At 36.0% G+C, this 26,262-nt stretch overlaps 1 protein-coding gene across 3 annotated transcripts in view; it reads right to left on the bottom strand.

Moving 5' to 3' along the window:
• HMCN1 (hemicentin 1) overlaps positions 1–26,262 on the bottom strand; it is a 443,485-nt gene that overhangs the window by 41,976 nt on the left and 375,247 nt on the right. For all 3 annotated transcript variants that reach the window (XM_012444401.2, XM_064370607.1, XM_064370606.1), the window contains exons 76-89: positions 25,420–25,541; positions 24,912–25,076; positions 23,235–23,342; positions 22,539–22,676; positions 22,282–22,416; positions 19,169–19,438; positions 16,325–16,515; positions 13,461–13,674; positions 11,759–11,893; positions 11,162–11,352; positions 9,459–9,540; positions 5,520–5,789; positions 4,787–4,957; positions 4,483–4,653 (exon numbers count right to left, since the gene is read on the bottom strand). In XM_012444401.2, coding sequence (XP_012299824.2) covers positions 4,483–4,653; positions 4,787–4,957; positions 5,520–5,789; positions 9,459–9,540; positions 11,162–11,352; positions 11,759–11,893; positions 13,461–13,674; positions 16,325–16,515; positions 19,169–19,438; positions 22,282–22,416; positions 22,539–22,676; positions 23,235–23,342; positions 24,912–25,076; positions 25,420–25,541 — 2,363 coding nt within the window. The remainder of the gene's footprint in view (positions 1–4,482; positions 4,654–4,786; positions 4,958–5,519; positions 5,790–9,458; positions 9,541–11,161; positions 11,353–11,758; positions 11,894–13,460; positions 13,675–16,324; positions 16,516–19,168; positions 19,439–22,281; positions 22,417–22,538; positions 22,677–23,234; positions 23,343–24,911; positions 25,077–25,419; positions 25,542–26,262) is intronic.

The following is a 26,262-nucleotide window of genomic DNA, read 5'->3' as shown; positions in this document are numbered from 1 at the left end:
AACCCAAACACCCAAACATCCAGTTGTACACTGGATAAAGAAAGTGTGGTACATATACACCATGGAATACTATGCAGCCATGAAAAAGAATGACATCCTTTGCAGAAACAGGGATGGAACTGGAGGTCATTATCCTTAGCAAACTAACTCAGGAACAGAAAACCAAATGCCACATGTTCTCACTTATAAGTGGGAGCTAAATAATGAGAACACACTGACAGAAAGAGGAGAACAACAAACACTGGGGCCTATTTGAGGCAGGAGGGTGGAAGGAAGAAGAGGTTTAGAAGAAAAAAAATTGTTGGATACTATGCTTAGTATGCAGGTGACAAATAATCTGTACATCAAACCCCTGAGTCATGAGTTTACTTACATAACAAACCTGAACATGTACCCCTGAAACTAAAATGAAAGTTAAAATATTTTTTAAAAAACTACAGAGGGATTAGTAGGGAAGAAAAATGCAAAATATTATAACTGAATTTGTTGTTACACTACTTTGCAGTTTTAATTACGGAAGGGTAGAGGAGCACAATGCTAGGAGCGGAGTTTCCAGGCAGACATTCTGGGCCTGAGTAACCATTCTGCCCTTACAGGCCATGCCATCCTGACAAGTGACTTGGCTTCTGTGTGCCTAGTTTCATCATCTGCAACATGCAAATAAAAGATAATTTATTAGAGCTGAGGTGAGCAATAAGGAGTTCATAGAAGAAAGGTGCCTGGAACAGTGCCGGACACGTGGTAAATCCTATGTAAGTGTAAGCTAGGAGCTTTGCTCAAAGTTCTCAACAGTTTTCAGACAGACACTTGAAAAAATGCTCATTCTTTAATTTGTAAGTATATGTGTATTTTAATGACAATGATTCTCAAATGTCAGGATAGGCCCTCCCTGAATATATCAATCTTAAAAAAGATTTGCGGTTTAAAAACACCCTTCTAACTGGGGTGGGGAAAGTACAAAATAAGTTTGAAGTAACTGTTTGTACCAGAAAGTAAGAAAGTACTCAAAGAATCATGAGCACATCTCAAGAGAACACTGAAACCAGCCCGGACGGGCCTACCTCCACTGACCTATTCTAGGATAATGTGAACATCATGATAAATAATGACAGTGTATGATAAACCAGGGGATCCTCAATCCCATGGGCCATGGATCGCTTGGCAAGTGAGCAAAGCTTCATCTGTATTTACAGCTACTCCCCATCACTCACATTACCACATAAGCTCCCCATCCTGTCAGATCAGCAGTGGCATTAGATTCTCATAGGAGCGCAAATCCTATTGTGAACCGTGCATGTGAGGGATCTAGGTTATGTGCTCCTTATGAGAATCTAATGCCTGATGATCTGTCACTGTCCCCTATCAACCCCAGAAAGGACTTCTGGTTGCAGGAAAACAAGCTCATGATTTCCAGTGATTCTACATTATGCTGTGTGATTATTTCATTATATATAAAAACGTACAATAAACATAATGTGCTTGAATTATCCTGAAACCATCCCCTAACCCCTCAGTCTGTGGAAAAATTGTCTTCCACAAAACCAGTCCCTGGTGCCAAAAAGGTTGGGTTCCACTGTCATAAACCACCGAATGATACCAGAGTATCATACCATTGCATAATACCTGAATTCTTATTGATATAAAAAGTAAAGAAATGAGAAAGTTCTTTACAGTAGAAGTCAATAACAGATATGGAAGATAATGATGAGTTAGAAATAGCTGTTTTGCAAAAATCATAGTAATAACTGATTGAAGCAGAAATCAGAAATGGATGCTAAAACTAGTGTGAAAGGTGGATAAGATGTTTATATAGTCTCCAAGTTTCCCTACAAAATACTTACTAATAATAAAAGCAAAACTAGGAACTGTACAATGACAGACCCCATCTTTAACAAGTGAAGAAAGTTAACACCGCCAGTATGGGACAAACTGACATATGTTCCTTCTGAATGATGCACTGATGAAGGACACAAAATCATTTCTGTGGTGTTCCTGCCAAAATGCAAAACCTGCGTGTAATCACGAGGAAATGTTAGACAAATCCAAGTGAAATTGTCTTCTATAAAATGGTTGGCCTGTACATTCAAAAACATTAAGGTCATGACAGAAGACTGAGAAAATGCTCCAACTAAATGAGACTAAAGAGACACAACAAACAAGTGCGCGTGTGATCCTGGATCGGTTCCTGGAATGGGAAAAGAGTTACAAAGGATATTACTGGGACAACTGACAAAAGCTGAATATGGACTGTGGATTAGATAACGAAATCAGATAATAGCAGTATCAATATCAAATTTCCCAATTTTGATCACTGTACTGTGTTCATGAAAGAGAATGTCCTTGTTTCAGGAAATACACAACATTTCACTTGATAGTGTTATATAGAAATTATCAGTACTGTTCTTGCAACTCTTTTAGAAGTTCAACATTGTTAAAAATAAATTATACTGAAAGCAAGTATCTTCTGCCCCTTAGATTTTCACATACCTTCTGGATGAGAAAGACTGTCTTAGGCTGGCTACCCATTTTTCAGTGGTGAGCTGAGAAATGTTTAGCAACTAACTCTCTGGGGGTAGGGAGGAAAACTGACTTGTAGCATCTGCTGATTGTTGTGGCATAGATATTTCTACTGCAGCTGATAGTTACCTACCAATACGGCATCACAAACTCATACATGCTCTTACTGGGAAGAAATACATGCTCTCATTGAATTGCTCCAGGACACCACCAACATCATGCTCAAACAATAGCTAAATTCAATTGGTTTAGGGGCTGGGAGAAATAACTAGAGAAAGTCTAAAAAAAAGCCAATAGAATAATGAACAAAACAACAGTAAATAAGCAAGCAGACATTAAGCAAATAGTTACTCAACATGAAGAGAAAAAACTGGCTTTTAGGATATTTACAAATATCATTTAGTTATTATATAGTTATTTTAGATGACAAATTACACAAAAATTGCTCTGATCAAGTATTTTCTGCTGTTTTAAATTTAGAACATAATGTGATTACAACCAGCTTTTAAATTCTTTAAGACTAAAACAAATGGTTTCTTTTTTAAGATGTCAGGACAGTACTTTGTTTTTGTAATGTAATCAAAGTTCTGAATTGCAAATCCAGATACCTACAATTTAAATAAGCTTGGTAATTAGATCAATCTGGGTTCAGATCTTTGATTCACTTTTTATTAGCTATCTATCCTTAGTGAATTACTGAATATCATTTTCTTTTTTTCCTTTTTCTTTTACTTTAGGGTCTGGGGTACATGTGCAGGTCATGCAGGGTTGTTGCATAGGTACATACATAATACTGAATATGATTTTCTAAATCTTTCCTCATCTGCACAATAGGATGCAATACCCAATGTACTGAATACCTGTCCCTTTTTGGTTTGTCTGTGTTTCTTTTTCTGACCATTCCAGCTAAGATAGGTCTCCAAGTTGTACTCCATCATTTCAACTCTGAGTTTTTTGGGTGTGTTGATCAACACCGGAAAGATACTGTTTATCATTTTAACTCTAGCAACTAGAACAATGCCTTGGTGACAGAGTGAGCACTCAATAAATATTTGTTGGGTGAATGAATGAATGAATAAATAAACAAACAGCTCCTCTACTTTGCATTATTTCTTTCTCTGCCCCTCATTACACTAGTTAGGCAGCTCACCCAAGCTGGCTATTAAAATACCCTTCTCCTGGACTCATTTGAGTTCAGGGGTGAGCATGTGACCCAAACAAATGCAAACAGGGTTCTTTCCGAGGGACTGATATGAATTCTGAGAGACAAGGGAACTCTTTTTCTCTGAGGCCTTACTTAGATTATAATGCCCCTGTGAGCCAGTGGCTGTCAGCAGTCATTTTTTCCACCACATGGAAAGAGTTTAATAGAGAATAAAGCCAAAGAGAGGAAAGCAGAGATGAGAGATGGAAAACATGCTAGTAAAAGCATTGTCCAAATTCTTGGATGCAATTTTGATTTGTCACTTTAATCTGAAAGGGCACTAAAATACAAAGTCAGTCTCTAACAGTATGCAATATTAATAATATAAAGCATCTAGCATGGTTCCCATCGTATGATGAGTATTTAGTGAATGACAGCGATTAGTATTTACCCCTCACCAGATGTGTGTTTCTGAGCAAGTCTTTAACCTCTCCAGGGTAACCTTTTCTCACTTGGAAATGGATGGCTGGATTACTTTATGACCTTGTAAATACTTATGTTTTCTTTACATGATTGAAAAATACACTCTAGTTTGGAGACTTTCTTCATGTTCAATTAAATCAAGTATTTTGCTTAATGTCGATGAATACTTTTACAAGTTTATCCATGAAAGAGAACTAAGAATATAGTGAATGAACATATTCTCAAGGGTAGAGGCATAACATCTTCTTAGAATGAAGAAGAAAAGGTGAATATAATTCTTTCATAAGAGTTAAAATAGAAAAGTTTTTCTTATCCTAGTATTATCTGTGCGTTCTCACCTGGGCAAGGTCTAATGTTGCACATAATTATTTCCACAGCATTCCCTTCACACGGCCGCCCACCGTGCTGAGCTGACGGATTATTGCAAGTCCTGGTCCTGGTCTGGTTGCCGCGTCCACAGCTCCTTGTGCATTCTTCCCAAGGACTCCATTCCGACCAGTTACCATCCACTATACAAAAGTGAACCATTATACCATCGGGTACGTTTTAAGTTAGAGTACTAACACCGGGGCAACCTATAGGTGGAAAACAGAAATGAAGGTCTACTAAACACATGCCTATCGGTTAAATAAGGAGGTGTACCTGGACACGGCTTATTTTGACAGTTTCGCACTTCCAAATCTGAACCCGGGCAGGGCTTCCCTCCATTGGCGGGAAGGGGCTGGTTGCAGAGACGACTCCTCTTTTGGATGCCTGTTCCACAGGTGACACTGCAGGCTCTCCATGCAGACCACTGTGAAAATCCACCATGAACTGCAAATAAAACGTGGGACTTTGTCTTAGCTTTTGCAAATAAAAGCTTGTAAAGATTTCATTTAAGATACACGCTGGTTACAGAGCTAAATATATAGTTGCGGAGAAATAGCTTATGGAAGCTCTCCTTTAAGGTAAAATTAAAATCCAAGAGTGAGAGAAGAACTCCAGTTAATTAGAGTTTCTTCTCAGACCTAGTCCTCACTCACTTGCACATGGCTGCTGGAAGACTTAGAGACCAGTAAGTTTACAAACTGTTTACCTTTTGGACGTAAGTAATTCTTTAAAGCAAAACATACACATTGATTTCTGAGAATAGATTTGACTTAGCTGTGAATCAAAAATTTAGTTTGGGATTATAAATTAAAATCTTGGCATTTTAAAGCTCTAATCTCTATTGCTTTAGGCCCTTCAATTTGTAAATTTTGATGATTTTGTCCTCTCCCCATCATCTAAAAGTATCTTAAGGAACAGGAGACTTGGACTAACGTGTTTAATAATTTCCATGATTTGAGCCATCCCAGGTGCTGTTTACTATGAATATTCCTCTGATCACACTCACCCTGGACTATGACTGGCACTCTGACAAGGACAGAACCCATTAAGTTTCGGGCAACACATTCGAATTCAGAGGTATCTTCTTTCTGAGCATCAGCAATATATAACGAGTTGTTGGACAACACATTAACCCGCTCATCCCAGGAAATAGAGTACCCTTGACGGGACCATGTAATGGTTGGCTGAGGCTCTCCAGTTGCCTGACAATTCAGTATGACTTTGCCGCCGGCATTAATAACAGTTTCCACTGGCTCAAGAGTGATAATAGGAGGACCTATGGAAAAAAGCACATAGTATCTCAGTTTTTGTGGAGTTACAACACTTTTTATCATGTATTATATGGTAACATAATTTTGAAAAATTGATTTATTTAAAAAACACTTGCTGCCCAACTAAGACTGTAGATTGTAATTGCCATTGATACAATTTCCATAATTCTTTGGTAAATGTCAAAAATTTAAAATTCCTGAGCAGATTAGCCTATAGCATGGGTTCTACAGTCATGCTTCCTGGATTCAAATTCTGTGTCTGCTTCTTACCCGCTTTCTGAGCCCCTGTGCCATTAAAAACGCTGCCTACTTCAGAGGATTCCCATCAGACTCCACAAGAGTGTGTGAGTACAACTTTTGAACAGGGTAAGCACACAGTAGTCTTAGTTACTATTGTTAATCTTGTCTGTGTTTTATGTGGTGAATATTCAATTTTTTCTTTTGATCATTTTTGAGGTAAAGAGTCATCATTAACTCATTTTTTTTTTTTTTTGAGCCGGAGTCTCGCTCTGTCACCCAGGCTGGAGTGTAGTGGTGGGATCTCGGCTCACTGCAACCTCCGCCTCCCAGGTTCAAGAGATTCTCCTGCCTTAGACTCCCAAGAAGCTGAGATTACAGGCACCCACCACCACGCCCAGCTAATTAACTCATTCTTTTATCACTGGTCATCATTCATGTATTCAATAAACACTTATTGCTATTTGCCAGGCATTGTGCTAGGTGCTGAGAATATAGAGAGAAAAGACATTATTTTTAGTCTCAAGGAGCTCATAGTCCACTGATAAGATAGATTTGTGCTACAGCTCCTACAGAATTAACATGTACTAATATGGGAGCATAAACAATAGTAACAATAGATCAAACGAAAGCATGCCATTGGAAATGGAGAGGAAAAGGAAGACATATCCAAGAATTATTAAGAAAGTAGAAATGATAGAACTTTGTTACGGATTGGCATGGGTTAAAGGGAAGAACTGCTGACTACAGGGTTTTGATTTGAACAATATGCTGTAATTTGGCAATGCAATAGCACACGACAGGAAGAATGGACTTGTGGATAGAGAGTAGGGAATGATAACTTGCATCCATTCAGGACTATTGAGCTTGAGGTATCTGTAAGATGTTCATATAGAGATATCTAGATGACAGGAGGATATTCATAGCTAGAGCTCAGAATAGAGATGAGCAAGAAATATAGACATGCGAGCCTTTCACAGTGAGTAAGATTGCTTCAGAAGAGAGTCTAAAATGAGAAGAGGGTCAAAGACAGAAACAACTGTAACAGCATTATTTAAGAGATGGACAGAAGACAAGCCCATAAATGATACTCAGAACCCATCACTGAGGTAGGAAGAAAGTCAGGAGAAAATGGTATTCTGGTAGCCAGAAAGGAAGGAGGGAGATGTTAACAGGGTCGACAGTAAATGACAGTGGCTCAAGTAGAGTCCTTGGAAAGACTGTAAAAGGAACTGCATGCAGCCGCTGGCAGAATGTTTATGTCTCTATTGGTCCACAGTGCCAAGAAAGATGACAGAATATGACAGACTTCATTGGGGAGAAGAGACTTGAACTGGATTTTCAAAAATAGGTAAGGTCATTTGAACAGAGAGGAGAGGGGAGAACACTTGGAGAGAAAGACACAACATAGAGATGGATTTAGCTTTTTTCTTTTTCAAGACAATGAACAGAATAGAAAGAATGGTTCACCCTGAAGAGCAGCAGCATACAGGGTTTTAAACACTGGTTTAAATCTTAAAATAAGAAACCAAAGGGGGCAGCATATACATTCTTGAGAAAAAGCATGATAGGGTAAGAATGGCGTCTTAGTGAGATTGAACTGAAAGGTGGAATGATTTGTTCAATCAGAGGTAATAAATAGCAGATAATTCAAGGTGACAGCTGCATATTTTAGACTGAGGAGTATATCTAGAATAAATAGAATACAAGTAAGACAAAAATAGAACAAAAATGTGTTTCATTGTGATATTAACATGTTAGTTTTTTCCGCAAAGGTATCAGTGACATGTCTTTTGAAAAGTAATTCCTTCACGTGAGGTTTGACTCTCTCAGTAAGTATCATATAAAGCATTATTCTGATTTATGCTCATCACCCTACACAATGCCTTCTAACTGATGTTTATATTAACCTCACTCTAGAAACTTTCAGGAGCGGTGCTTTTATTTCTCTCCTAGTTTCCTGATTACATAAACTGTTGCTGCATAAATACCTCAGGTTTATTCCTCAACACTAAGTGACAACATGACTAAATACGCTTGTCTGCTCATATTAAAATGGCCAACGTATCAAATAAACTCAGAGCCTTAATTTAGATACCATATTGAACATTTCCAATTGCATATAAAGCTATAAATTAATACAATAATAAAATTCCACATGTACCTACTTCGATTGAGTTAATTTCTTCACATAATTATTAAATATAAACACTCTAAAAATATCACTTCTGATACTTTAATCCTAATTTGAACCAATTATATTTTTGATTATTTAATGTCTCACTTATTGAAATGAATTTATTGTCCATATGTGCAGATGAGCTGTTCGAATATAGCTTTTCTTAAACTGGGTCAGTGGATTGTGTAGCATCCTACCTACATTCACTCAATATTTATTTGGAAAATATGGCATATTCTCCTTTTGTTGAGCCATAATTCACATCAGCTTATTAACATTTCTGCAGTAAAGAAATCTGGTAGCCTAAGGAGGAGGGCTGAGCACATAGTAAGTGTTCTTTATATACTTAATAAATACATGAACTCTGTTTAATTCATTTTTTTCTCAGATTTATTTGAACATAGAACCCTGTTTTCCTAATGACATCCCATGTTATCATTTGATAGACATGTTCTTTAGTGAAACATTGTCTTAGATACTTATTAAATGTCTATAATCTATTTGAGTCTTAGAGAATTATATAGTTTGGCAAACAGCTAACTAATCTAAGACCTAATCTAATTTGTTTTAACTAATCTGTAGATCATCTCTCAACAATGAAGGAAGAAAATGTAAATTCATTCTGTTAAATACTGAGTCAAGTCACAAAATGACTTGACTTGCTTAAATTCTCAACCCAATGACATTGTCTTTCGGTCAGCCCCTTAAATGCTTCTATAAACTCTCCAGTTGTCCATTTGAGTATTTCACGTTTTTCCAATTATGAATACTCTGTTTTCAAGTGATTCTCACTGAAGGGCTTCCTGATGAGCCTGAGGTTCTCACCCAGAACGTTTAGTTATTTCATGAAAGATTACAGCCATCAACGTGGAGCACTTCTGAGTTCCTTTACATTAGTCTTTATTTTTAACAAATATTTTAAAGTGCCATAAATGTCAATCTTTGTAAGTATGTTGGAATAACTGTGGTGAACTTTAAGAAGGGGCGCTCCATTGAATGTGTTGTAATAAAAATGCTCTGCCACTGATCAACTGCAATCTTATACAGCATATGTTAGATAAAATAGAAAAAAAAATCTGTGCAAGGGTTATCAGTTTAATGTTTGATGACAACTGCTCCATTAGCAGCAGAAAACTAAATTAGACATACCCTGAGAGCTCCACGAATGAACTTGCTATAGATTTAAAGAAAATGAACACTCTTTATTAGGTAATAGTTCTTAAATCAAGTGTTTAGTTAGTTTCATGAAGCAGCTTACTTTGCAGAGTCAGGCTCATGCTGCGCTCCACCACCCCAGCTTCATTGGTAGCTACACATGTATAGTCACCGGCATCTTCATTCTATGGAAATAAGCAGCATTTTCACAGAAATATGAGCCTACAGAGCAGGCTAATCACTTTTTTCACGATGATGCTAGTTTATTTGAAATTTCATTTTTGAGAAGGAATTTTAATAGAAATAGGAAAACCTACATATGTCTAACCTCTTAAATAGATTTGGAGGAGGAGCAGGGGGAATGAAGAAAAGAAATTCCAAGAATACACTTTTTCAAAATAGCCTATCATTGATCTCCAGGAATACTAACTAACTGGTAAGAAACCAAAGCAAAAATTACATTATTTTATGTCATCTATCTGAAATTATCTTATTGAAGAAAAATACTAATGGTATTTTACAGATATCTTAAAAAGCATTAATCAGGACAAATTAACAAATTGAGTCTTTTCTAATGGGGATTATTAAAAGTACATTCAGTTGGACCTCTGTCTAGAGAGTTTGAAATTTAGGAGAGAAAGTGAAAAACTAATTTACCTATAATAATAAACCACAGGATATGGGTCACGTTGTGTGTGTGTCTTTGTGTGTGTGTAAATTTATACAGGATTTCAACTAAATAAATTTAGCTTTGGTAACTAGAGTCATAGATTTCACTGAAGGTCTTGTGAATAGAAGAATTCAGTCTCCTTAAGAAAAACAGCCAATAAAGGGGAATTGATTTGCAGATATGAAAGGAGATTGGGAGAATGAGAAAGGAATGTTGGTTTAGATGTTTAATTCGAGATTTCAATGTATTATCCAAACAGAAGTTCCTAGTCAACAGCTGGAAATGGAACTTGGAAGAGTTTCAGGGTTGGAGATACTACATTTTTAGGAATCTTAAATTACATGGTGAAAAAAATTAGTATTAGTAATGGATATTAGAAGTACCAAGGACTTCAGAAATAGTAATAGAGGAAAAGGGGAAAAGTGGTAATGAAGAAGGCTGAGCCATATTGGTGTTTTGGCAGACAAAGGTAGAAATAATTTCATAATCAAAGGACCAATCAACAAATGATATCTAACGTTGACGTAAAATCAAGGAGACTAAATGACTGTGAATAGTGCACTGGTTTGGGTATTAGATAGTATATTTTAATTATTATCTCAATTAATTAAACAATAACAGCACATAAGAGGTCTCACCAAATGTGATTTAACAAATTCACCATGTGTATTCTAGTTGAGACATTGTTAGATAAAATATTTCACTTTGGGGTAACTTGACCCCCAAATTAGAATAATAACCCAAAGCACCACTCATTTTCTGAATTACTGAACTTTGGAAAAGCCTAATATAGTTATCAGCTTCCTGTGAAATCTACTCTAATTTATATGTAACTGTGTTTGTAATTCTTCAATTTCCTTGTCCTAAAACAGATCTGAGGAGGTTATCTCCAAATGTAAATTAATAAGTCAATGATAAGGAAGGAGGCAGCCAAATTATCTCACTGCTTGCACTTACTTGAAAAGGCTAAAAGTATCTATTTCAATCCTTGTTTCGGTTTTTGAAAAGGAGTTCTTCGATTCAGATTTTATGATTTAAATAGGAATGTAAGAGAAATTTTTCTTATCTATGGTACTTATAGAGGGGCGTTGGCCGTGGGGGTCTAAATGTGCATCAGTCATTCCAGTGTGACTTACTACAGTGCCATAGATGGCCAGGGAGCCATTGCCAAGTTGACGGATTCTGTGACTAATTTCAATATCCACTCCCTTTCTGTTCCACTGGATGGTTGGGGTGGGGTCTCCTTTCACCTCACAATTCAGGATTGCATTCCCACCAAGTGGTTCAATCCAGTTAGAAGGATAATCACCTTTGAAGACTGGAGGTTCTGGAAAATAATATAAGACGGATATAAAGGAAAAGTAAGTGCTGATAATTTCTTTGTGATTTTTGACCTACTAAAAATAATTTAGTAAAGAGGGGAAGAAAGCCACTTTAAAACCTCATGAATTTTCCAGAATCAACTCTTCATGCTAAATTGCCAGATAATTTTGTCAATTTCATTATTCTAAGGGGATGATTCCACTTTGTGTGAAATGATCTCTTTACTTGCTTCTTACCTACTTTTGAGTCGAATGCTCATAATTTTTTTCTCATGAATTTGCGTAGCTGTGAAATAGGACTGAGTGGATTAAAAACCGAAGTTATATTGTATTACTATATAATAAAAAAGCAAAACTTTAGCCATTCATTATGAATGCATTATAAACTAAAAATGGAGCACTTTTACCTACCTTTCACATAAACAAACCCAATTGCCTTCACAAAGCCAACGCTGTTCTCTGCGGTGCACACATAAGTGCCTGAATCCTCTTTTGACACTCTTTCAATAACAAGTTCACTGTGTCCGTTCACACTGTCAAAGTGGGCTGAGGAAAACAAGAAACAACCCAAACGCCTCTCAATAACCTAGGAAAAATTTCACGACAGCTCAGTATTTTGCACATTAGATTTATGAGTAGGTCAGAAACTGAACCAAAGAGGTGACATTGGAGAAGAGAGCCTTTCCCACTGATTTCTTCCCCTGAGCTATTTACTACGTCTATAGACACTTGTTTGAAGAACAAAAAAACAGCAGAAGGAACAGGAAAAGAGAATGAAAACAAACATCTTAAAAAGTTATTTTAGGTTTAAAGTAAACCTTTCATCTAAATGTATTGCTTAAAGCTGGCTCGTAGTCTGAGTTTCAAAAATCTTTCATTCAGAAACATTACATTTTCCATTTCATTTATCTCACTACCACTTTTCCTTCCAAACAATTTGCATCAAACACATGAAAACCTTTTCAGCTTATAATTCAACTCACTTGGCAGGACAAAGGGGAAAATTATGAAAACGTATGCTAGTTAGGTAATAACAACAACATGGTCAAATCTGTCATAATTTAAACTTATCTATAAATCATAAATGATGTTTATATAAGTATTTACAAAGGCAGATATTTTATTTAAACATGTATGATAGTAATATTAATAAAATTTATAATATTAGAATGTATAACATTTAGAAGAAAATATAAGGTAAATGTGCTAATCCTAAAACAAAATAAAATTCTAATGAAACCAGTCCATATCTAAGTACGTATGCTTACCTTGCATGCTTTCCTCATTCAAGTTATTTTTAAAAATCTTTTATTGTTTAATATTAAGTGGAAAATTAAGCTTTAAAAGTTAAATAGCTAAATTAGTACTGCACTTTCAGAAAACAATATTGACTAGCCTTTTTAATCTTTTTCTTAGTGAGATCTATTGTTGTTAATAAGGTAACACAGTTTATAAGGGGAAAAAAACCTCAAGCTTATTACTACTTTTCTAGCAAGATATTTAGTAAATGATAATAATGTAATACTTCAGAACTCAATTTTGGGATAGGATAGTTTCTCATTATTGACAATGTCTTTATGCTGATGACAAAGGCTAAATAATAAGTAGATATTTGTTTACCCAGGGATGGATGTTCCTGGGTTCTAGACATGACCTTAACTTGTAAGTGTAGAAATTTTCTACATAAATTAATCTACACTGTAATAGAGGCTGATGCAAACAGTGAGAAGTAGAATTCTTCTCTGTAAAATTAAGTGCATCTTCGGGATTCCAACAGTGGCCATCTTAATCCATTCATCAATGATGAAGGAGGTCCAGCTGGGTAAGTTTAGGTGCCTATATAAACAATACTGCCTTCTCATGGGGTAGAGGGAATTATATTTAGGTTAAAAAAGCTACTTAGTGTTCAACTTATCCTTCCAAAAGAAGGAACAACACATACATATTAGGTAGGGGGTAAAATCCAAGCAGAGGCACACGTTTTACAGAATTTAAAGCAATCAATTCTTCACTTGTTACTCTTCAATTAATTTTCACAGCTGGAGGAAACAGAGCCTGGTCTAGAGTTCTACATACGTGTATTTATTCACTTCTTGGGAATTAAATGACCAACCTGGGATGATATTGTTGTTGAAGGTCCATGTTAATTTGGGCAGTGGAATACCAGTTGCTTTACAGCTTAATCGTAGCTGTTCTCCTTTATTTAATGACACGTCTCCAGGAAGTTCAGTAAAAGTAGGGAGAACATGTACAGTCAGGCTGACAGTGTGTGTATCTTCACCTGCAGCATTGTTAGCAACACAGGTATAGAAGCCAGAATCCTCCAGCTAAAATAAAAAAAACATAATGTGGCACATATACACCATGGAATATTATGCAGCCATTAAAAATGAGGAGTTCGCGTCCTTTGTAGGGACATGGATGAACCTGGAAACCATCATTCTCAGCAAACTGACACAAGAACACAAAACCAAACACCACATGTTCTCACTCATAGGCGGGTGTTGAACAAGGAGAACACATGGACACAGGGAGGGGAGCACTATACACGGGGGTCTGTTGCGGGGGAGTGGCGGGGACAGCGTGGGGGGGAGTTGGGGAGGGATAGCATGGGGAGAAATGCCAGATATGGGTGAGGGGGAGGGAGGCAGCAAATCACACTGCCATGAATGCACCTATGCAACAACTTTGCATGTTTTTCACATGTACCCCAAAACCTAAAATGCAAAAAAAAAAAAAAAAAAAAAAACATAGCATTTAAAGTTTCATAGTCATATATCATAGTATATAAAAGACATCAAATTGCATAGCTAGGCCCTCAAGGAACTCTCGTATCCAAAGACAATTTAAATTTCCATCTTTTAGTTTTAACCATCAGGTTAGCTTTTGCATTACATAATTTAAAATATGTCGGAGTTTAAACATAAGCCCATACCTTTCAGAACAATAAATCATTTTACAGTGGTAAGATTTCAGAAAACTATAGATTCTGTGGTTTACTAGATATCAAGTGTATTGCTGCTCTGCAGTGCACAAATAAAGAGCAAACAATCCCAAAAGCTGACAGCAACTTGACAGCATAATTGGCTCTCTAAGTAAGGTGGTACCAAAGACCACCAGAACCGTCAGAGGAAATGGTAAGAGAAAGGGCACTATTACCTGCAATTCTGAGGCTTCACTTGCTAAATTCAATGGCTAGCTCTCAGCACTCATTTTTCTTGATGCATTTGTAGTATCTGACACAATTATGAGTCCTTTCTATGCGAAACCACCTTTACATGGCTTCCAGGATGCTATACACTCCTAGTTTCCCTCCTATCGCACTGGTTTCTCCTTCTCCAACTTTTTTGCTGGCTTCCCCTCAACATTAACATCTTAATGTTGGCATGTGAGAGGGGCTCAGCCTCTGGTCCTCTTTTCTTCTGTATCTGTACTCAAGTTTGTGGTGATCTCATACAGTGCTATGGCTTTAAATATGAACTATATGCTAATGACTACCAGTATCTCAAACCTAGATACTGATACTTTCTTACAAACTTGAATTCTATTGAACTTCTTCTAACTCCTTGCTCTGATGCCTAACATACATCTCACACTCATGCCCTAAAACTGAGCTCCCAATTCCTTCCAATGGTCCCTTCCTGTACCACCTGTAGCCTTCACCATCTTAGCCGATGGCTATTTCATCCATCCAATCATTCATACCTTTGGTCTCAAACATTTGAGTCACCCCTTATTTTTTTTCTCACACCCTACTTGCAATCTATCAGAAAATGCTAGCTTCGAAGTATATGTAGAATCTTACTTCTCCCTCTTCTCTGCTAACACCCTGGTTTGAGTTTTATCATTTCTTATCTGCCTCCAGACATCTTCCCAACAGGTCTTGCTGCTCCTGTCCTTGTCTCCCTACCATCTATTCTCATCACAACAGCCAACATAACCCTTTCAAAATGTAAAGCAGATAATATGGCTCCCCTGCTCAAAAACCTGCAATGGATTCTGACTTAGAGTAAATGGTAAAATTGTTACAATGATTATAAGGCTCGACATGATTTTGCCTCCATTTTTCACTGACTTCTTTCTCCTTTCATTCTTTGCTTTGCTTTCACCGGCCTCCTGTTTTTCAAATACGCTGGGCATGTTTCCACTTCAAGTTCTTTGCTCCACGTATTTTTTTTTTTTTGGCCTGCTCTGCTCCTCCAGATATTTGCTTGGCTAATTCACTTCCTTCAAGTTTTGCTCAAATGTCACCTTCCCAAAGAGGACTTACTCTACCCTGTTTACAACTGTCACCTTCACTGCTGCAACTCCTGACACCTTGACCTCCCTCTTTTATTTTTCATGCTACCTTTTTTTTCTTCTGACTTATTTTCCTCTGACTAAAATTATTATTCTTAGTTTTTATCATCTCCTTCCTCTAGAAATAAACTCCATGAGGGCAGAGATCTTTGATTCTTTTGTTCCCTGACGTATTCCTAGTGCCTAAACCAGTGCTAGTTGTTCAATAAATATTTGTTGAATTAATGACTGCTTCTGATTGCATTAAGACACATATTATAGACTATTTTTCTTTTTTAAAAAAGTTTAACTTTTTTTTTTGCTTTGTAGTACTAAAGAATTGAAAATATAGCATAAAAATTACAATTATTTAGATGTTTATTATTGCCATATAAGGTTAAGAGCACAGAATACGGCACAGGCACTTAAAATTTGTCCTGACAAACACATATTTCCACAAACATAAAATAATTTCAGAAAGAGGGCATTTATGCGTTCCTGTTATCTGATAAATACTATTCTCATTCAAGGGACATATTTTCTTTAATATTTTAATTTTTTAATAAATATTTAATATTTTCTTTAATGTCCCAAGAATATTTTCTTTATTAAATAATATACTTTCATGCTAAATTACTAAAGTATAACAGCGAATTTACAATCTGGCTTAACGTATCTGTTCATGGCCATTAAACTTACCACAACATTTTCTAAAATGAGTTCTCCATATGGTTCAGCAGTGTATTTTCCTAACAAGTTAGCTAAAAGAACATTGTCTTTTTTCCAGTTAATTGCTGGTGTGGGAATTCCATCAGCTACGCATGGAAGAATGGCTTGTGAATTCTCATTGACCGTGTAGTGTCCTTCTGTACTTCTGATCCTGGGTGGTACTATGAAGAGTTAATACAAAAAAAAATTCTTTTGAGGCTAATTCTGCTAGAAATACTAGAAATGAACATCTCTGAAGGTATTGATTTGCTTCCTGCTATGAAATCAAGCATATTTTTGGTACTAGCAATAATTCTAATGTATTTGAACTTACTGAATATATTTACATTTAGTTTCTGAGCAAATGACAGAACTGGGTGGAAGCTCTTTATATTTTATTTGGCTTCCTGACTTTTCCATCTTTGACTTACTTCTGTTTATTGCAGTGAAGTAAAACAAACAACAAAACCAAGAAAGCTTCTATGGTTGTATAACTGCTATATTTGTCTCAGAGACAATATTGTGAGGAGGAACTAATAATAGTCACCATAAAACACTACGAAACACTCACCCAATAGTGAATGTCACAAAGTGCTGTAAAAAAAATACTTACTGCAGTAGTTTACATGTTACAATGAATGTAAACCAGACCAAGACATTTAATTCAGTTTTTACACTGTCAGAGGAAATTTTTATAGTGACTTTATAACTCTGCACATTATAGTACCAAATACTTCTTGTGACTCAATTTTTTTAACTAGAATTTAGGCAACATAGAGATGAACTGAATATTTTAGTGTAAAAAAAAATACTCTATTGGACTTAGAAGTAAGATAGTTACTTCTAAAGAAAAGACAAAAAGTATTAAGAATTCTTGGCTCAAAAGTAGAAATACACTCCCTTCCCAAAACGATGAATTTGGAATTATTCAAACAAATCAGATAGAAGCGAACCTACCTTAATGACATTTTAAAGAGTGACAGGAGAACAGTTGGCCTTAGCAAAAATAAAATTGTCATATCAACTTTAATTAGCTACTTTCAGTTAAATTAACTGCTTTCAATTAAAATAGCAGTCAATTTTTTTATCCTTTGTGATTATATGATTATATACACAAACATTATATAGATATAAACATTATAGATAATTTGGGAAACACGAACATTGATTTTGCTCAATGATGCATCACAAATATTCATTTTTAATTAATTCATGCTCTTGTTTCATTATCCTCTTTATCCTGGTTTCCCTGGGTTGCTATTTGTCTTTTGTTAGAAGATACAAAGTTGCAGCATTAGTGTATTTACTTCAGTTCTTTCTTTTTAAAAATGAAAGAATTGGCCGGGCGCGGTGGCTCAAGCCTGTAATCCCAGCACTTTGGGAGGCCGAGGCGGGTGGATCACGAGGTCAAGAGATCGAGACCATCCTGGTCAACATGGTGAAACCCCGTCTCTACTAATACAAAAAAATTAGCTGGGCATGGTGGCGCGTGCCTGTAATCCCAGCTACTCAGGAGGCTGAGGCAGGAGAATTGCCTGAACCCAGGAGGCGGAGCTTGCGGTGAGCTGAGATCGCGCCATTGCACTCCAGCCTGGGTAACGAGCAAAACTCCGTCTCAAAAAAAAAAAAAAAAAAGAAAGAAAGAATTATGGCTATGTCTTTATATTGATTTTAGCTTTGACCACACAGTGTACATTTTGATATGTCGTGTCTTTATTTTCTAAATAATCTGAAAATAGAAAGATATTATTTGATCTACTTTTTGGCTGGAAGAGTGTTTTTTAAAGGTGTCTGGGTTTGGGGTTTTGGCATTAAAAGTTCATTACAAATTTCTAGCTTTATTGCATGGTGGGTAGAAATTATGGTTTACCCTTTTGAAACGTTAATTTCTTTGTTGTTTAGTATATGGGAAATTTTGGTAAATTTTTTACAGACACTTGAAAAGAAGGAGTATTATTTATTTGAAGGCAAATGGATAGTGTACATGGATTAGTTTAATTACATTAACTGAAAGCAGAGGAGTTATTTGGAAAACTCATAAATAGTGATTTTTAATTTTGGCTAAATTATGTATTCAACCAAAAATGTTTCCACTTGAAATTGTCTCTGTTACTACAAAGTTATAGAAAATTCAAATACACTTGAAAAATAAAAACAGCTTTCAAATTTCTGAAAAATGAAAAAGCAGAAACTCCTCATTATAATAAAAATTACCTCTGAAAATAGAGGTTGGAAGCAGTTTAATCTGCTATTGTTTCCTACCACTGATATTAATAGGGATTCTATCCTTAGTCAAAATACACAATGCAAACTAAAAATATTTCAACGCTGATTTTTCAGTATTTTGTTAGTTGTCTTAATACAAAAAAGGATATATTTCTGTTATAAAAATGTACATGTAAATATTTTTCTACTTTAATGAATCAAATAGATCTCCCAATTCTCATTAGGGTCAAACAGTACAGTGTAGGTCATACGGTGATTCATTTTGAACCAAGATGACTTGAAGCTTGAGAAGTAAAGCAGAAAAGTCACAAAACACAGACTCCACATAAGCCAAGTCATCACAACAACATCACAGAGGGTACCAGCAACACATTAAAAATCCCGGCAATATTAATAAAATATGTCTTTCTCTCTCACACACCTGTGTGCACACACACATGTAAACACAGCCTACAGAAAACAGATTTGAAGTGCACCTACACACCCCTCCACACACTTTGGATTACTGAGTTTAAGGGTTTTTGACTTCCATCATATTTGCTCTTAGCAGCCTTATCTCTTTGCCATGGTAGTGTGGCGGACTGCAGTAATTCATGTTCAACAACCTACCATGGACGATGAGCTTGGTGCTTGTGCTGCTTGATCCTGCCACGTTGGCTGCCATGCACGTGTACTGACCAGCGTCATCAGGCTGGGCAAACGCTATTTGCAGAGAGCCAGAGCTGAGGACGCGCTGACGGATTGATTCCACAATTGCACGCCCATCTTTATGCCATGTGATGTCAGGCGGTGGGAGGCCATCTGCTTCACACGGTAACGTGATGGGCTTGTCCACAGCAGTAACATACTCCTTTAGATGAGGGCTAATGACTGGAGGAACTAAAACAAAGTTCAAACTTCATCTTAAAAGCGTGAGTGCGCAAATTACGTGCTACAGTACTGCTCTAGCAAATATTGATAAGAAACAAAATCTTGACTTCACTATATCATTAGAAAGGGAGCACTACACCTTGTTTTCATGGGAATAAAAAAGTAATCTGGACACATTTCAGAAAACTAGTCCCTACCTAACAAATGTTAAGTGATTGATAGTCAATTTTAAATAAGGAGATAAGCATATATTCACGAGGGCTTGCAGGTCTAGAAAATTTAAGCTGTACCAACAAAAGTATTTTCTTTAACTTACATAAATGATGTGATTTACTTTAGGTATTGGAACTTCCAAAATAAACGCCAAGTTTTTGGAAAATATTCAACTGCTCAGATACTTTTACTTATGTATTTCTGTAGAGCTTAGAATGATGCCTTATATACAGTGGTTACATTTAATAAAGGATTATTTGAATGAATGAATAGATAAGTAGATCATGGAAAATAATCATATAGGTAAAACTCTTCCCACTTACTTGGAAACCTATAAAAGGGCTTATAATAAGGATTTCCTTTGCAAGGGTTTACAATAGGCTGATCACCACTTAGGTATTAGCCTGGATATTCTATTGAGTTGTAATGCATCACTATAAAAAGGCATATAAAATAACTATGAATAATCACATTAAGATTATAGCAACAAAATTATTTGGTTGAATTTGTGCTCACCATTACATTTGTATCCACAAGGAGAAAGTCTATTCAGAATTTTTCATGCTTCTGGAGGAAGCAATTCTCTCTGGTTGCTTTTGGAATGTTGAAATGCTTTTGGTTGTTTAATGTGTTTCTTTCTCCCCTTCTCCCATGTCAATAATTTCAATCATTTCACAAAGAAACAACTCCTCAAATCTAAAAATTTCTCTTCTATGACCTCTGTGTTGCTGAAACTAATGAATACTTTTGGGTCCTTATCCTACTTGACTCAACTGCATTTAACAAAGCTGTTCACTCTCTTCTTGAAACGCTATCCTCCCCTAGCTTTCATTAAGTTTTCCAGCGATATCCCTGCCCTCTCCATTGTATTATTTCCCAGTGTCCTCTCCTTTCTCGGACCTGTAAACAATGCATGGTTCTAGGGCTTTCTCCTCAGCAGTCTTTTCTGCCCACATTCTCTTTCCTGTCCACATTCTCTTTCCTTGATGATCTTATCCAGTCTTGTGGGTTTAACACTGATTATTTCCAAATTTTTATCTTACACTATGCTTCTCTCATGAGCTCCAGATTCATATACATTCAACTCTCTACTAGACATCTCCACTAGGATTTCTAATAGTTTCCCATGTTTAATATATTTAAACAGAAATCGCAGTTTCCTTCTTCCCAACCCAGTTCTTCCCCTTGCATTCCAGCGTGGCACTACCATCTCACTAGCTCAAGTCTGAAGCTCAGGAAGCTTCACTAATTCTCTTTTCCTAAGCTACCAAATTCATCAGAAATCCTAACAATTACACCTCCCAAAACAACATAAATCCATCAGTTTTCTCATTCACTTTTGCAATTCATGCTCCTGTCTTCACTCTTGGAAAATACCACACTATCCAGATAAGTGTGACAGTTCTAACTCCAGTCCTGCCCTTTCTTGAAGCCATTACCAATAGCTGCAAAAAGGGTCTTCCTAAAATGAAATGAGAGTCCTGGATAAGCCCTTCAAAAAATTTCTTTGCACAGAGAATAAGATCTACGTTTCCTAGGGTACGCCATGTCATGTATGCATGGGCCCTGCCTCCTTTTCTGATCTCCCTTATGTTTTGCTTGCTTTGTGCTTGTCCACCACCATCTAGCCACACTGCCATATTTTCTTTTCTCACTCTTGACTTGGGGTCACTGCACATGCTGTCCTCTCTACTTTGGATACTCCACCAACCTGCCCGTGGCTTATGCTTGCTCATCATTCCGGGGTCACCTTAAAATGCTAATTCCTCAGAGAAACCTATCCTAACCATTCATCTAAAGTGGTCCCCACCTATCCCCATTATTCTTCTCCATCTTGGTCTTTTGTTTTTCTTCTATATAACATACATCAGAATTGATCATTAATTGCTCTATCTGGTAGTTTAAAGTTTCTCCTTCTCGATCAGAGTATAAACACCATAAGAGAAGAATCATGTCTGTAATGTTCAATGTATTTCCAGTTATTGATGTTGAATAAGTGTTGAAAAATACAAACAAGTTAGATTTATAAGATGCAGGAAAGTGAGGTTTACTATATTCATGAACCTACCATAGGAAAATTACACTATAAGAAATTTAAGCTGATTCAAATTCAGTAGCTTCAAACCTTTTTCTAGGTCACTTCTTATTTGCAAAAGTAGTGCATGCAAGATATAAAAATTATATCAAGAAAATATCAGTTAAATGGAAAACACAAAAATACTCTGTTTTCTCTTTAGAATAATTTTTTCCATCAAGTTGGTTTAACTGCAATTATGATTTTTTTTAAGTGGGACATTATAATCCAGTGTTTTGTAATATATCCAGGGTAGTACTGTAGAGAGAATGTTTTTAACAATCATATTATACATATGCTACAGTGAAATGGGGTATGAAAGGAGGTTCATAGAAATCCAAAATAGGATTAGATACCTGAGTTTCCTTATACAAACAATGGCAAACAAAGCAAAACACATTAAACTTTCTTCTTCATAAAAGTGATATAACCAATAGGACAATACAAACTAAGAATGTTGAAAACTATGGGGGAACACAGCATAATCATTTTAGAGATGTAAATATTTAGTATACATTGTTACAAACATTGTCGAATTGAAAACAGAGATGAATTATTTAGGTACCTTGGACATTTAACTTGATTTTACCCAAGGCTGTACCGGCTGAGTTCTGGGCCACACACATGTAAGTGCCAGCATCCTCTCCAACAGCTCTGGAGATCTGTAAGCTGCCACTAGGAAGAACTGCATGGTTTTTGCCTACATCACAGTTACAAAAGCAGGTGAAAAAAAAAAACCTTTTCATTAAAAACAATCATACTGATTTGAATTGTAAAAGACTGATGTGCTATGATTTTCTTGATAGAAACAGTGGTAGATACCTGAAGTGATAACATTGATGCCTTCTTTTTGCCAAGTAATGAAAGGACTGGGTGTCCCTGTTGCTTCACATGGTAATAAAACAGGATTGTTCAGAATGACATGTAGTTCACTTGGTTGGGGCTGAATGACTGGAGGCTCTATAAAAGCCAATCAACAAAAGAAGTAATAGCACTCACTAGTTAATGGAAACCATGTCTATTATAGTGATGGGCTTAAAATTACCCAAATTCATAATTCTAAAATATCAGTGATTTGATTGTCCAAGAGAAAAGTGAATGCTGGCCACACTGCATTCTTTGAGTCTTGCTACAGTAGCCAGTTTCCATGAGAAGAACTCCACTGGAAGACTAGAATCAGGAATAGGTTGTAAAAATCCAAGAAGAAAAGTTATTTGGAGTTACTTTGAGTGGTTTGTCATTTGTGTGCCTTTTTTAGTGTATTAAAAATATCTACCAGGCTTATCAGTATGTATACCAGATATACTGATAGATAAATATCAGTATATCTGGTATATACTCGTAGATATATACCAGATATATCAGTATATATTTTCTGAAATTATAGATTTCAGTATATAATTTCAAGATATTACTTTGGTTCATAGCTCTTTCAGAATAAATACCCTTTCGGAATAAATGTGACTTAAAACCTCCCCAAACCCAGCAAATTTTGAATGAGTAAATAGCCTTCCATACCATGAACGTGAAGGGTCACGTGTCGATGTGCAGAGCCAGCTGTATTCCTAGCGACACAAGTATATCTCCCAGCATGGTTTAATTGGGTGGCAAGTATTTCGATTGCTCCTAAAAAGGAAAAAAAAAAAACAAAAAACAGTTTTAATATAAACTGCATCTCAGTTTTTTTAGTTCAGTAAAATTTGTCTCTCATTTCTGTGTGTTTTCTGTGACTAGCATGGTGGTGTTTGGCTTAGATCCATACTTGTATTCCCTGAAGTGCCTAGCATGGTACTTTTTAAATTATTACTAACAGCTTTATTGAGGTCTAATTTACGTACCGTAAGAGTCACTCATTTAAATGCACAATTCAATGATTTTTGTATACTTACAGAGTTATGCAGACATCACCACAATCTAATTTTAAAATACTTCCATCACCCCCAAAAGAAACCTGATGCTCATTTACAGTCATTCCCCACTCCCAATTCTGGACTTAGCCCACCACTAGTCTACTTTCTGATTCCACAGATTTGCCTTTTCTGAACACTTCATATAAGTTGAATCATACAGTATGTGATCTTCTGTGCCTGACTTCTTTCACCATGAGCAAATTTTTTGAGGTTCATCTGCTGCAGCATTTGTCAGTATTTTGTTCCTTTTTATTGCCAAACATAATTCCATTGCATGGATATGCCACATGTTATTTACCCATTTATCAGCTGATAGACATTTCAATTGTTTCCACTTTTTGGCTACTGTGAATGATGCTGTATGAACATTTGCATATAGTCTTTGTGTAGACAAATGTTTTCATTTATTTTGGGTAAATACCTAGGAATGAAGTTGCTGGGTTTAATATTTTGAGAACGTTCTAAATTGTTTTTTTAGCCTAGTACTTCATTCTAAAATATTTTATGATTTGAATTACTACCAATCTATATATATGTCAAAATAATTTTTCTTGAAAGCCAAGTTGCATCTTGGGAATAAATTTTCCACTACTTGCCTTCTATTGTTACAAATTCTCTTAGAGTAATATGCGCGTACTCATAAAGTCCCAGGGTATTGGTAGCTACTTTAGTTTATCTCTAGTGTGTTTCCCCAGTGTAGAATAAGTTTTCGAAACACCAATCTGAATCACCTATACTTTGTTTAGGTGATTTTCTTCAATACTACAAATTGTATAAATGATGGTTACTAACACTATAAAAAAATTTTCCTTCATAGAACTCACTACTCACTCAGCCTTACATACTCAATTTTAAAAGCCTTGAAATCTAGAACCCTGTTTTAGTTACATAGTTTCAGAGTCTTAGAGTATATTTCCTGTCATAGGCACTAAATGTTTAATAAATGAAGAGACATTCTATTTGACCAATGAAAGAAGTGTGGTTCACTCACAGGTAACTAGGGAATTTATTAACCCTTAGGTTTGGTAATATACACATAAATACTGGTGATCATGTTTATTATATTCAGATCAGTCTTAGATATTGTTACTTTGTTTCCAGACTTCTTTCTTTCTCTTCCATTCCCTAGATCCCCTTCCTATGTTATTTGCATTTTTTCCAGATTTTTAAGTCCAAGAATGCATGCATATTTTATTCTTTTATTCTGGTGTAACAAAGGCCAGGTGAGGTATGCATCAATAACTAATACCATCAATAGAAGTGAAATCACTGAGCTTGGTCTTACCTGAGGACAGAATTCTATAGCCATCTCCCCTGGGAAGCAGTCTTATACCATTTTTGGTCCAGTGAATTGAGGGAAATGGAACTCCCGAAGCAGTGCAGGTAATTACTGCTGGGGCATGTTTGGTTACTAGGAAATCCGTAGGCTCATCAGCTATGGAAGGTGGAACTAAAATAACAATAACAAAAAGAAAAAAAAAAACTACACATTTCCAACTTTTAAAGATTTCCAAAGAATTATCATAATCCTCTTTGTGCTCTGAAAGTGAAAGTTAGGTAAGTAGAAAAGGGATACCTCCTTTTATTTCTTGGTTAATACCTGGGTGATGACATAATCTGTACAACAAACCCCCATGCCACAAATTTACCCATATAACAAACCTGCACATGTACTCCTGAAGTTAAAATAACATTTTTTTAAAAAAGGAAAGAAAAGGGATCCCGCTTGTAAAGTAGTGGAATGATGAAGTGTAGTATTATCATCTTTCAATCCGTGTTCCGGCCAGTTCTACCTTGGACAGTGAGATCCACAGTTCTTTTCTCATCTCCAGCACCATTTGTCACAGTACACTCATAGGTTGCAGTGTCATCCACAGAAGGGGAAATAATTACTAGTGAACCTGAAGAAAGGAGCCTAGAAGACAGATTTCAAAGCATGAGATACTATATGTAGGTTTTCATATACTTTTCCAGCTAGTTCAAGATGATACCATGTTGAAAATTGATGAAAACAGTACTTCTCCCTCATGTTAAAATTAACATCATGTCCCTGAAGAAAATTTTATGCATTAGAGTTTATGTTTACGTTTTATGCAGTGGCTTTCTAGAGCCCCAAACTTGATATAATATTTACAGGAAGTACTTGTTGGAAGGATTGTCTGAAGAGGGAATCTTATATTCTCTGAATGCTCATATCGTGATCAACCTTGCTCTTCTAGGAGAAATACAGTACAATGAGAACACCGATAACAGCCACTGTTTACTGTTTACTGAGCATCAGATACACTCCTGGCATCATCTTAAATGTTTTGGATAAATTATCTCTAAATTTCAGAATAACCTAGCAGGTTGATATTTGTTTATTTCCATTGACAGATGGCTAATGAGTGGGTCTGTGTGTCACCCTTTTCCCTACTTCGCATGTCTCCTTAAATGTGTGGCTACCTTTTAGATAATATGACAATATCTATTTCTATATACATATATATATATAGTTTTGAACAAGTGTGTGTATGTGTGTGTGTGTGTATATATATATATATGAAACTAAAATTTAGAACACTTCAAATTTTAGGAAGTTTAGTAAATACACATGTATGATTTAAAGTAGATCTAAATTAGAATTATCTATTTTA

This window comes from Aotus nancymaae, unplaced genomic scaffold (genome assembly GCF_030222135.1).
Source record: "Aotus nancymaae isolate 86718 unplaced genomic scaffold, 86718_ANA_hifiasm-v0.15.2.pri h1tg000108l, whole genome shotgun sequence".
Lineage (NCBI taxonomy): Eukaryota > Metazoa > Chordata > Mammalia > Primates > Aotidae > Aotus > Aotus nancymaae.
The sequence above is the reverse complement of the archived record's forward strand: the minus strand, read 5'-3'. Positions and strand labels throughout refer to the sequence as shown.